We start from the raw sequence: 11,114 nt of genomic DNA, 5'->3' as shown, positions 1-11,114 counted from the left end.
AAATAAACATGTTTACCATTCAGAATTTAACTAAAGATGATCATATCAATACATTAAAAACATTAAAAAAATAACCTTTTCACCTCTAAGAATGTTTGGGGTCTTAAATTAAACCATAATCATGTCCCTGGTCCAGTCCTGGTTGTTGGCCAGCTCAATACACAAACACAAACCAAAACAACATTTTTAGATTATTAGCTATTAGCTCATGTCTAAGTTTTGATGATTTTGTTTATTAAGGTAGAGGGACCATGACATTACAACTATGTGCTAGGAACATTCCTTATTGTGTAATGATCTTACTATGAAATCTGAAAATACAAGCAACACTTTTCCCTTTTTCTTTTAGTTTCCATACCTGTCACCTTTAAATTCATGTACTCTATGTTCTCTCCCACAACCCCAATCTTCTTTTGATGCATTGGGTGGGTCGTAGTTATGATATCCCATTGCTACACTTACCAATAAAGCATTCAATAATGCAAATCACATTCATTAGTAGTTTTATTATTTGATTGTTAGTCTCATATCATTAATGAACTAGTCTATCCCATTATGATAGTGTTACTTATTTCATACTTTGTGTCATTTCTTATCTTAAAGTATCATGATTTTAAAAAAAGTTGTTTTTTAAATGTCAAATTAATTTTATTTTATTTCAACCAAACTCCACACTTGAACAGAAAAAATGACAAAACAAATGATATTAATCTTTAAAGATATTTCATTTCACTTAAACTAACATACATGTTTTTTTTGTTTCTCATTTCAATTTTTTTTTGTAAAGTGACATTCTAACCTTAACATACAACGCTTTAGGTCTATGAATTTACTAAGCATGTCAACCTTTAAGTTTAATATTTTATTACCTTAAAGAAAACTCCACAACTCAAAACCTTAGATACTTATAATCATTGATTCCATTGAGTTACTATTACTAAGCTGTTCATTCTTACTTTCTAACATATGTTTTTTTACATGGCCAATATTTAATTTTAGATCTAATTTTTACATCACATAGCATATACTATAAATTAATATAAAGTTTATCAATATATGATAGATACACATTTAGTTGATGTTATTAGTATACCCGTGACAATTTATGTGCTTGCTATATAGCTTTTACTTCACTTTCTTGTCCTCATTCATTCTCTCTCTACACTTTCTTTTAGGTAAGTCATAAATCTCAATTCTCTTGTTCCTGCTATATATTCTTCTCTTTTCCTTACTCTATTCTCTCTCTATTTCAGGAGGGTAGTTTATTACCATAACTGTGAAATATAGCTTTACTCACATTTCATGTGAAACCCCTTCAATGGTTGCTGGAACCTATTCAATACAAGTCTTCAAAGTTCAAACCTCTATTCTCATCATAGTATTACTTCCTCTTATTAAAGGCCCCTTTAATTCAATCTAAGTGGTTTTATTCAATTACAGCATTTTGGTGAAAAGGGTTGGTAGTAGAAATCACACTCACACAACTTTTGCCATAAAAATCACTTTTTTATCTTCCTTGAATTGGGTTTCTGTAGCAAATCAACCAGGATCTGCTGCTTCAGTGCTTCACTGTTTTGTTTTCTAGCTTCTGGAACTTTTCATGGAGACAGATAATAATAACAGTGATACAAGGTCCAAAAAGATTGAAGATTATGAAGTGATTGAGCAAATTGGTAGAGGAGCATTTGGTGCTGCATTTTTGGTTCTTCACAAGTCTGAGAAAAAGAGGTAAGACACTGTTAAGATTAATATTTTTAGTGGAAAATTAGATAACCCCATGATGAAAGTTTCAATCTTTTTTAGAACTTGGTGTTTGATTGCTTGAGTTGAAGTCTAGAAAGTTTGATGGTGTTTTGCTTTTCAGCTTCAATTATTTTCATGTAGCTGTTATGTAAACTGTTAAACCATGCAATGTGAAGGATTTGAGATTGATTTTCAGTTAAATAATAGATATTATAGCAAAGGAAGTTCTAATCTTTTGTTTTTGTTTCAATTTAGAGATTTGTGTGTTGAATTGTTGGGATTGGAAAACTCAACCAATTCATTAAGAGTAGTTGGCTTGTCATTTTCAACCTTTTCAATTATTATAAACTTTTTAATGATTTCTTCCATGGTAGGTATGTGTTGAAAAAGATTCGCTTGGCTAAGCAAACAGAGAAGTTCAAAAGGGCAGCACACCAAGAGGTTGGTGTAACAAACACTTGTCATTAAGGCATATATATTGTCTCGGGAACACATCTGTTATCCCACAATTTGTGTCAATGCATGTGCCATCATATGTGATTAGTCGGAAAAATATATTGAAGTTAGAAGTTTAATTATTAAGTATTTTTCTGAACAATCACAACTGATGTCACATAGAGTGACACAAATTGTGGAACAAATTTGATTGGACAAGCAATTCCTTTGCACCATAAAATAAACTTATCTAACTTCTAAGTATGTAGTTTATTTATGTATTTTAAATAAACTACCATGCAATTTTATTTTATTTATGTATTTTAATATATTATATACTTTCCTTTTTGGTCTTTGACCATGGTGGCAAAGGTATCTTCCATAATTTGATTGGACAAGCAATTCCTTTGCACCATAAAATAAACTTATCTAACTTCTAAGTATGTAGTTTATTCAAGAAGCAATATCCATGGTAATTGGTAGAAAACACATGAACAAATAGTACTGATAATTTGATAAACATCCTACTGCTGCACTACACAGAATGACTATACTAAACTCAAACTGAATTAGTTTCATTGATGAAATCTTGTAGGTGACACAATATTCTGCTCATTGTGATTTTTAAAGGGCCCGTAAAATTTCCAGAGAAGAGGATATTTGTTTTTGTGATTATTATTATGGTCATAAAATGCTTTAAATATAAATGATATTATGATTTTCATTTTGAGTCAAGTTTAATCTTAAGATAGGTTTTCTATAATGTAAGGCAGCATCTGTACTGTTAATAAATTTTGAGGATTGATTTCGCAGACATCAATCTTAAGAGGTTGTGTGAAGCTAGTTTTGAATGATTACTTTCCGTCTACTTGCATAAAAATGACCGAGCTTGTCTTTTTGTTACAGATAAACCTGCTTGCAAAACTAAAAAATCCTTACATCGTGGAGTACAAAGATGCTTGGGTGGAGAAAGTAAGGACATGACTTTCATTTTTTATTTTCACGTGTACATTTTTCTAGAGGGTAAATGTATGCACCTTACCCTTGCAAGCGAAGAGGTTATTTCCAAGATTTGAACCTGTGACCTTTTGGTTACTACGAAACAACCTTATCATTGCGCTGATGCTCACGCTCTGATGCAACGGTATGGTTGCTTGAATTGACTTGGAGGTCATGTGTTCAAACCCTGAAAACAGTCTCTCCGCTTGTGCTTGCGAGGGTAAAACAGGGGCGGCCCAGTGCATGAGGCTCTCACCTAAACCCTCCCAGACTCCATTAGGTGAGAGCCTCATGCACTGGGCCGCCCCTGTTTTACATTTTTGTAGAGATTAAAAGTCAAGTTTGACGATTTATATATATATAAGCTTATCCTGATGTTTATCACTCTTCATAGACATGTCTGATATTCCATGTTCTGTAGGAGGACCATATATGCATTATAATCGGCTATTGTGAAGGAGGGGACATGTAAGTAAAGTAATACCTATTATTAAAACTGATTCTTTCTTGAGTCACAGAGCAATGTTTCATAGTGATATCTTAGCAGAAAAATGTTCATTTCATAACATTAGTAATCTCAACCACATTCTAATATTGGAACGATATACACTTAGAGAAGGGATTCTGGATTTCACAAGTGTCATATTACGAAAGATAGCATATATGCATGCATTTATATGCCGCATAGAAGAAATATAAACAGTGACATAAAGTCCTAATCACGGATACTGCATTCTTTGTTGAGCAGGGCAGAGAATATAAAGAAAGCTCGGGGATCATTATTTCCCGAACAGGTAATTGATAAGGTTAATCCACTATTCCTTAATATTTCCTTGTAAGAATATTCCTTACCCACTCTGGATCACCAATTTCTTCTGCAGAAGGTTTGCAAATGGCTGACTCAATTGTTGATAGCTGTGGACTACTTGCACTCTAATCGTGTAATCCACCGAGATCTTAAGGTATTACATATTCCCTCGATCCTTATCCTGATAACGAAGTCCTTTATGTGATGTTTAACATCAACTTCATTCAATTTCAGTGTTCCAACATATTCCTCACCAAAGACAAGAATATTCGGCTTGGTATGATGAATTGTTTAATGAAAGCTCATAACTCGGTTTTCATGTACTATGCTATCTAAAATAAATATATTTATTGCATGGACCATACAGGTGACTTTGGTCTTGCAAAGCGACTGCATACCAAAGACCTTACTTCCTCGGTAATGTATATATGTTTAAGTCTTACCGCTTATCTAATACTTTTTTGAAGATATATTTTATTGCTTCTCGCTTTGAACTTCTTATAACATACTAGAGTTAATGATACTTGAATAAATCCATTTAGTGACACTTGTTTATCATCCGCACAAATCTTATATATTGTCTAGGTTGTTGGAACTCCAAACTACATGTGCCCTGAGCTCCTTGCTGACATACCATATGGTTATAAATCTGATATGTGGTCACTTGGTAAGGATCGCGGAAGTCTTATTCTAATTGACGAATCCGTATAATATCTGACATTGTGTAATATCTCTGTAAAGGTTGCTGCTTGTTTGAGATTGCTGCACATCAACCTGCATTTCGTGCTCCGGTAAGAGCATAAATCATCGGCAAGAGTTCAATTAATATAATGGAAATGTTGTCTACATTCTTCAATATATTTTTAAGGAGCAAATTAATTTGACAAATGCGTGAATGAACAAAACAGGACATGGCTGGACTTATCAATAAAATAAACAGATCCTCCATTTCTCCGCTGCCAATTGTTTATTCTTCCACACTGTAAGTAACTTCTGCAAACCATTCTCAGTGACGCCACTGCCATAATTTTTTCAACCTATTGTTTTGATCAGCGACTTAACTATTTATCTTCACTAAAATATATAATCATGCCTAGAAATTTTTCCCATTTAGTTTTCGCATGATTGCATAGTTTTTTCCTTTTTCCTTTTTATATTTCATTATAATGAAAATACTGAGATTTGGCTTACATGCATCAGTAAACAAATTATCAAGAGCATGCTGAGGAAAAATCCAGAACATAGACCAACAGTGAGTTCAAGTTAGCCTGTCTTGTGTGATTAATTTGGATGGAACCGTCGATTCTAATGCTGCTTCACTTTGTTTACAGGCAGCTGAATTGTTAAGGCATCCTCATTTACAACCCTACGTTCTTCGCTGTCAAAATGCATCATCTAATGTTCTTCCAGTATATCCCTTGGTTAACTCAAAGGATAAAACAAGATCACCTCATAAATCTAGTGGCAGCAACGACCATGAGGATAGAGAAGCTGGATTAGTAAATCGTTCGGATCGGGTTCATCCAATTGAGGGAAATGGAGATGTACAGCCAAGCAATGTTGCTAATGATGGTGAGCTAACAGTTTTAACCAGTGCAGACGACAACCTTGAGACCAAGACCGTTTATCTTAGCAGCTACATAGTGGAATCTACTACGAGTACCAGTGGCTCGAAAGATGGGTCAACAACATCTGAATCTACTATCTGCAGTGTGTGCAAGGACACAGACTTTAAAAGTAGACCTGCGAGGGAAACGGCGGATGACAAGATCACTTCGAATAGTACACAAGATTCTGTGCATGAGGAACAAGGACTTGCTGTTGAACATTTTCAGAAATTAGAAGTGATTGACATAAATGCAGTGACTGCAGAAGTTGAAGATTATTTTTCCAATGTAGGTTTTGATAATGTTGAAGCTCATAAGGAAGAAGCCGAACTCGAGGACTCTGGGAAATCAGCAATGTCCAGTGCAGGCAGTAGCAGCACTGATAAAGATAAGCTCATTGATACCGCCTCCATTGATAAAGATAAGTCCACTGATGAGGAAAGTTCATTACTGATTATGCATCCTAGTAGAGCTGAAAATGAAACTAAATCTGAAAACTGCTTTAAGAAAAGTGAAAATGCCGAAGCGTTCACAGAAGTCTTACATATGAACTGCTTGCCATCGGAAAACAATGACACACTTCCAGTTAAGGATGAAGCCAAAGAAAAAACACACATCACTACTTGCCCCACGCGTGAAAAAGATGATAGTGCCGTTATGGTTGAGCAGAAGCCGAGTGGCGTTTCGTTGAGTACAATTACTACAACCAAGAATGCATTGGATAATCCCTTGCAGCAAAGAGCTGATGCTTTGGAATCTCTGCTTGAGTTATGTGCTCAGCTACTTAAGCAAGATAAACTTGAAGAGCTTGCTGGTGTTCTAAGACCATTTGGAAAAGAAGCTGTCTCTTCCAGAGAAACAGCAATATGGCTGACAAAGAGCCTCTTATCTGCTCAAAAGTTTAATCCTGAAAACTAGTTTACAAAAGGTTCTCGTCATTTATTTATACACTATTTGTAAGAAATGTGTATTTTCAAATGTCACATAAGTTTGTTACTTGAGATAGTTGCTTGATTGAAGATTGGAGAGTGCAAAGTGGAATCCTACATATTTTTTCCACCAAGCTATAGCCATTGATTGCATGAGCCCTTTCCCTTGATATTTATCAATTGTTTTTCTTAAAACTTTGTTATTTCTAACTTCATATATCAAAGTTTGACAATTTTCTTTCTTTTGTGTTACCTTAAAATGTCTTTGTATCCATGAAAGAACATTCATTCAAAACAAAATAATGTTCAAATGAAACTTGAAGAGCTTGCTGGTGTGCTAAGACCATTTGGAAAAGAAGCTGTCTCTTCCAGAGAAACAGCAATATGGCTGACAAAGAGCCTCTTATCTGCTCAAAAGTTTAATCCTGAAAACTAGTTTACAAAAGGTTCTCGTCATTTATTTATACACTATTTGTAAGAAATGTGTATTTTCAAATGTCACATAAGTTTGTTACTTGAGATAGTTGCTTGATTGAAGATTGGAGAGTGCAAAGTGGAATCCTACATATTTTTTCCACCAAGCTATAGCCATTGATTGCATGAGCCCTTTCCCTTGATATTTATCAATTGTTTTTCTTAAAACTTTGTTATTTCTAACTTCATATATCAAAGTTTGACAATTTTCTTTCTTTTGTGTTACCTTAAAATGTCTTTGTATCCATGAAAGAACATTCATTCAAAACAAAATAATGTTCAAATGAGAGAGGCATCCAAGTAACTGTAATGCTTGAAGATTACTACAGAATGAAAGGGTTTTTTTTAATCTTTTATTATTACTTATGAAAATTGATGCATGTGACAGAAAAATGTTAAATTAGTGCAGGTTTCCCTGCATTTGTTTGTGTCTCTTAATCCTTGAGATGCTATGGCTATATTCAAGAACCACAACAAGTTGACTACATATAAAGATGAGAGGAAAATATTTGTACACAAAATATAAAAATGAAACAAATGAATTTTTCATTGAACAATCATAATAACACATACAAAAAATATCAATTTGCCTCATTCCTTTATTCTTATTCTTTTTTTTTATGAATTAGAGAGGGCTTAAAGCCCCAACAACTCTCTTATATTATAATGTCTTATTACATTTTTCCTTTCCCCTTTCACCTTGTCTCACATTTTATCCAAGCTTAGTGGAACAAGGCAAGGAAAGACAACACAGAAGCACCAACCAAGGAGCCAACAAGGGGCAATGTAGCTGAGGCTCCACTACTTGGTCCGGGAGCTGGGGCAGGAACCTCGGTGGCAGCCACGGCTGCGCTCATGGAGGCAGCGGCGATGATGACGGCACATGCAACCTTCTTCATTTCCATGATGATTGAAATATGAGTAGTGTTTTTTATTGGGAGACCCGCTAGTTTTATTATGAAGCAAGAGTAGTGTTTGTTCTTATTTCTCTTTTACTTCCAGGTCTGAGGTAGAATGGGGCATTTTGCATGGAATTTAAAGGGCATGGGTTTGAGTTATTTTTGGAAAAAAAAACCACTTCTTTTGATTGTTATAGAGTTTGTACGTGTGTGGTTTTGCATGGTTCTAGGGTTGTGTGTGGTTTTGCATGGTTCTAGGGTTGTGTGTGGTTTTGCATGGTTCTAGGGTTGTGTGTGGTTTTGCATGGTTCTAGGGTTGTGTGTGGTTTTGCATGGTTCTAGGGTTGTGTGTGGTTTTGCATGGTTCTAGGGTTGTGTGTGGTTTTGCATGGTTCTAGGGTTGTGTGTGGTTTTGCATGGTTCTAGGGTTGTGTGTGGTTTTGCATGGTTCTAGGGTTGTGTGTGGTTTTGCATGGTTCTAGGGTTTTGTGTGGTATATTTGTTAATATCCTAATATGTTTGTGGCACAAAAGGCTTGTGTTGTTATTGCCATACTTAGACCAAGTTGTAATTAAACTTGAACCATTCAAATGACTCCATGAAAAATTGGGATGTTTTTACTTTTTGTTTAACTGTTATTCATGCTCTTCATTAGTCATTACACAATTTGTTAATTTCTTATATATAATTGCTGTTGCTAAATACTTTAACCTTCATATTCCTACTGTTTTTAACTTTAAGGGGTGTCTTTGATAAAACAAATTTTTTTATTAAAAAAATAGTTCCACACTTCTGATGAAAATATCACACACTTCCTTTCATTTTAAATGATAAAGCAAAAAAAAGGAAATTTCTTCATAATTAGCTTTGCAAATTTAGCTTTGGAGAATGGATAAAAGTTTAATGTTGTAGCAAAAGTGAAGAAAAAAAATACAATTCAAATGTCAAACTGATGTCTCTGTTTGATTATCTTATTCAGTTATGTAATTTGCAAAAATAAATTGCCTTGAATTTAAGAAGTTAAGCTTACCTATATGTTACCATTGATTCTGATATATAACACAACAGGTCAAAAATGATCTAGATTTAAAATAGCTACATTATAGTACTCTAGAGGACACAAAAAATAATATTGTTTGTATAAGATAATTCACTACGCCAGAATTATCATTCAATATCGCTTATTTTAGATGTATAATAACACTTTTATATACTTTCTGTTTGTTTGACCGCAGTAGTATATAGCCATCATTAACAACACTTTACAAACGCTGTTGTAATGATTATATACCACAACACAACACACAAAAAACGTTATCATATAGTGTATCAATACAACAACGCCTTGTCCACAAAGTGCTGTTATATAGTCTTAAATAAACAACCTATTTTATAGGTCTTATTAACCGCGCTTGTTGTTGCGCTGCATATATTTAACAACCAATAACAGAAAAACGTTGTAGTATTATTTATAAATTTTCTCAAACAACACCTTAATACAACTGTGCATCACATGCATAACTCTGTTGTATTAATAATGTACCACATCGCGTTGTTGTATTAATAATGTACCACATCGCTTTCTATAAAAAGCATTGTTGTAGTTATCCTTTACAACAGTGCATGTCAAGGTTTCCCCTAAAATTCGCTGTTGATTTGTATAAATTAATACATGTATATACATTTATTAGCAGAACATATATTCTAAACAACACAGACATTTATACATTCTGAATAACACAGACACATTAATACATGCCAGAAGTTTGTTTTATTAAATATCAATACAATACAAAATACAAATAATGAATGTCACCAAAACTAGGATAGTCGTGATCAATTTTTCTCCAATGAGGAGAATCTGTAGGATGCCGAAGCTTGCCATCTTTAATCCTTTCTTCATCATGCCATGTCAACTTCTTTGCATCTTTGATCATTTGATGAGAAAGTATCATACAACGTTTTTGGGAATTTAGTCTTCCTTCTTACTTCGTGATGCATTACATTTAGGAAAAAACTTTAATGAAACATACTCATTAAAAAATAAGATGCAATCATTTTCACAAGTATGTATCCTAGTACAGTCCATGCTTATGGAGCGTAACATTTGTTTTGCATCATTTTCAAGAGCGTCGTTCAAAATTGCGTTATTGAATGAACGCTGTTTATTACGATATCTGGCGTAGTGATTATCAATCATTCTATTCAACCCTCCAAAGTTTCCAAATGAAGCTAGATTGCTAAATTAAGTTCTGTATTGTTCTCTTTAGGAAGCAACAAAGACATCATATTTGCACCATATATAGACTTAGCCTCTCTCAAATCATTCAACACTGTTGCTATGTCAAGGGTGCTTCAGCTGGCATGAGAGTGATTTCCCACCAGCTTCAATTATTTGAAAAAGATAGATTGCCAAGTAATAATGGCTTTCACTTCTCGATGTTATGATTCTCGCATTGAGTAAATAAGAATGATTATTGTGATACTTAAACCATAAAACTGTTCGGGCTAATGATCTAGTTTTTCCCTACACCTTATTTGTATGGAGCAAGTGAGCATTGAACCAAGTTTAACTCAATTGTTTTACTATCTTTCTTGAATTGGAGTGGTGTAATTAAGAAAATAATACGTAATAAAACAACCCTTATATTTCAATACTAATTTCTCTTACCTAATCTTATACACCCCGTTTTACTTTCTATCTTTCTCATTTGGTCACATCATATCTGCAACTCTCGCATCCCTACACCATCTTACACCCCATTCTTGAGTGTAATACAAACATTCTGACACTGAAACCGATGTGAGATTATCATAGTTGAAGATGTTTACAACTCCATTTCATACTAGTCTTAAACTACACCCTTTTTTGCACCTTATATGTATAGGGCAAATGACTCTCATGATTTGAAGTGGTGTAAATAAATGATGTATTTAAACTCACGTGAGATTATTGAAGTTGAAGAGGTTTATAAATTATAACTCCATCTCATACTAGTTGTAAACTATAACCCTATTTACACCTCATTCACACAAAGAATAAAACTGACTTTAACTCAATCATTTGATAAACTTGAGTGCATAATAATTAGCAGCATGGTAGGTACAACATTGTTTCTCTAATTGTAACGTAAGAAACTCTTTGTGGGATCTCAAAAGCCTTAATAAAAAAGGCATAGTAACATAATGCTTAGTGTACAACTTACCAACTTGACAAGCA

At 33.9% G+C, this 11,114-nt stretch overlaps 1 protein-coding gene across 8 annotated transcripts; it reads left to right on the top strand.

Moving 5' to 3' along the window:
- On the top strand, window positions 1,158–7,216 carry LOC109348242 (serine/threonine-protein kinase Nek6-like). Of its 8 annotated transcripts, XM_019588562.1 has the most exons (15): window positions 1,204–1,728; window positions 2,118–2,184; window positions 3,085–3,150; window positions 3,599–3,645; window positions 3,926–3,971; window positions 4,059–4,139; window positions 4,220–4,262; window positions 4,353–4,402; window positions 4,571–4,652; window positions 4,727–4,776; window positions 4,894–4,967; window positions 5,186–5,237; window positions 5,317–6,406; window positions 6,854–6,962; window positions 6,998–7,216. In XM_019588562.1, exons 1-14 carry the CDS (start codon window positions 1,601–1,603, stop codon window positions 6,955–6,957), a joined length of 1,980 nt encoding a protein of 659 aa, XP_019444107.1. In that variant the 5' UTR covers window positions 1,204–1,600; the 3' UTR covers window positions 6,958–6,962; window positions 6,998–7,216. The 8 variants fall into 8 exon arrangements, with proteins under 8 accessions (XP_019444104.1, XP_019444101.1, XP_019444107.1 ...); XM_019588559.1 differs by lacking the exons at window positions 6,854–6,962; window positions 6,998–7,216 and adding an exon at window positions 1,158–1,175 and having other exon boundaries at window positions 1,536–1,728; window positions 5,317–6,769; XM_019588556.1 differs by lacking the exons at window positions 6,854–6,962; window positions 6,998–7,216 and adding an exon at window positions 1,161–1,175 and having other exon boundaries at window positions 1,254–1,728; window positions 5,317–6,769.

Source organism: Lupinus angustifolius, chromosome LG05 (genome assembly GCF_001865875.1).
Source record: "Lupinus angustifolius cultivar Tanjil chromosome LG05, LupAngTanjil_v1.0, whole genome shotgun sequence".
NCBI classification, from domain to species: Eukaryota; Viridiplantae; Streptophyta; class Magnoliopsida; order Fabales; family Fabaceae; genus Lupinus; species Lupinus angustifolius.
This window is presented reverse-complemented; position numbering and strand designations above follow the sequence as displayed.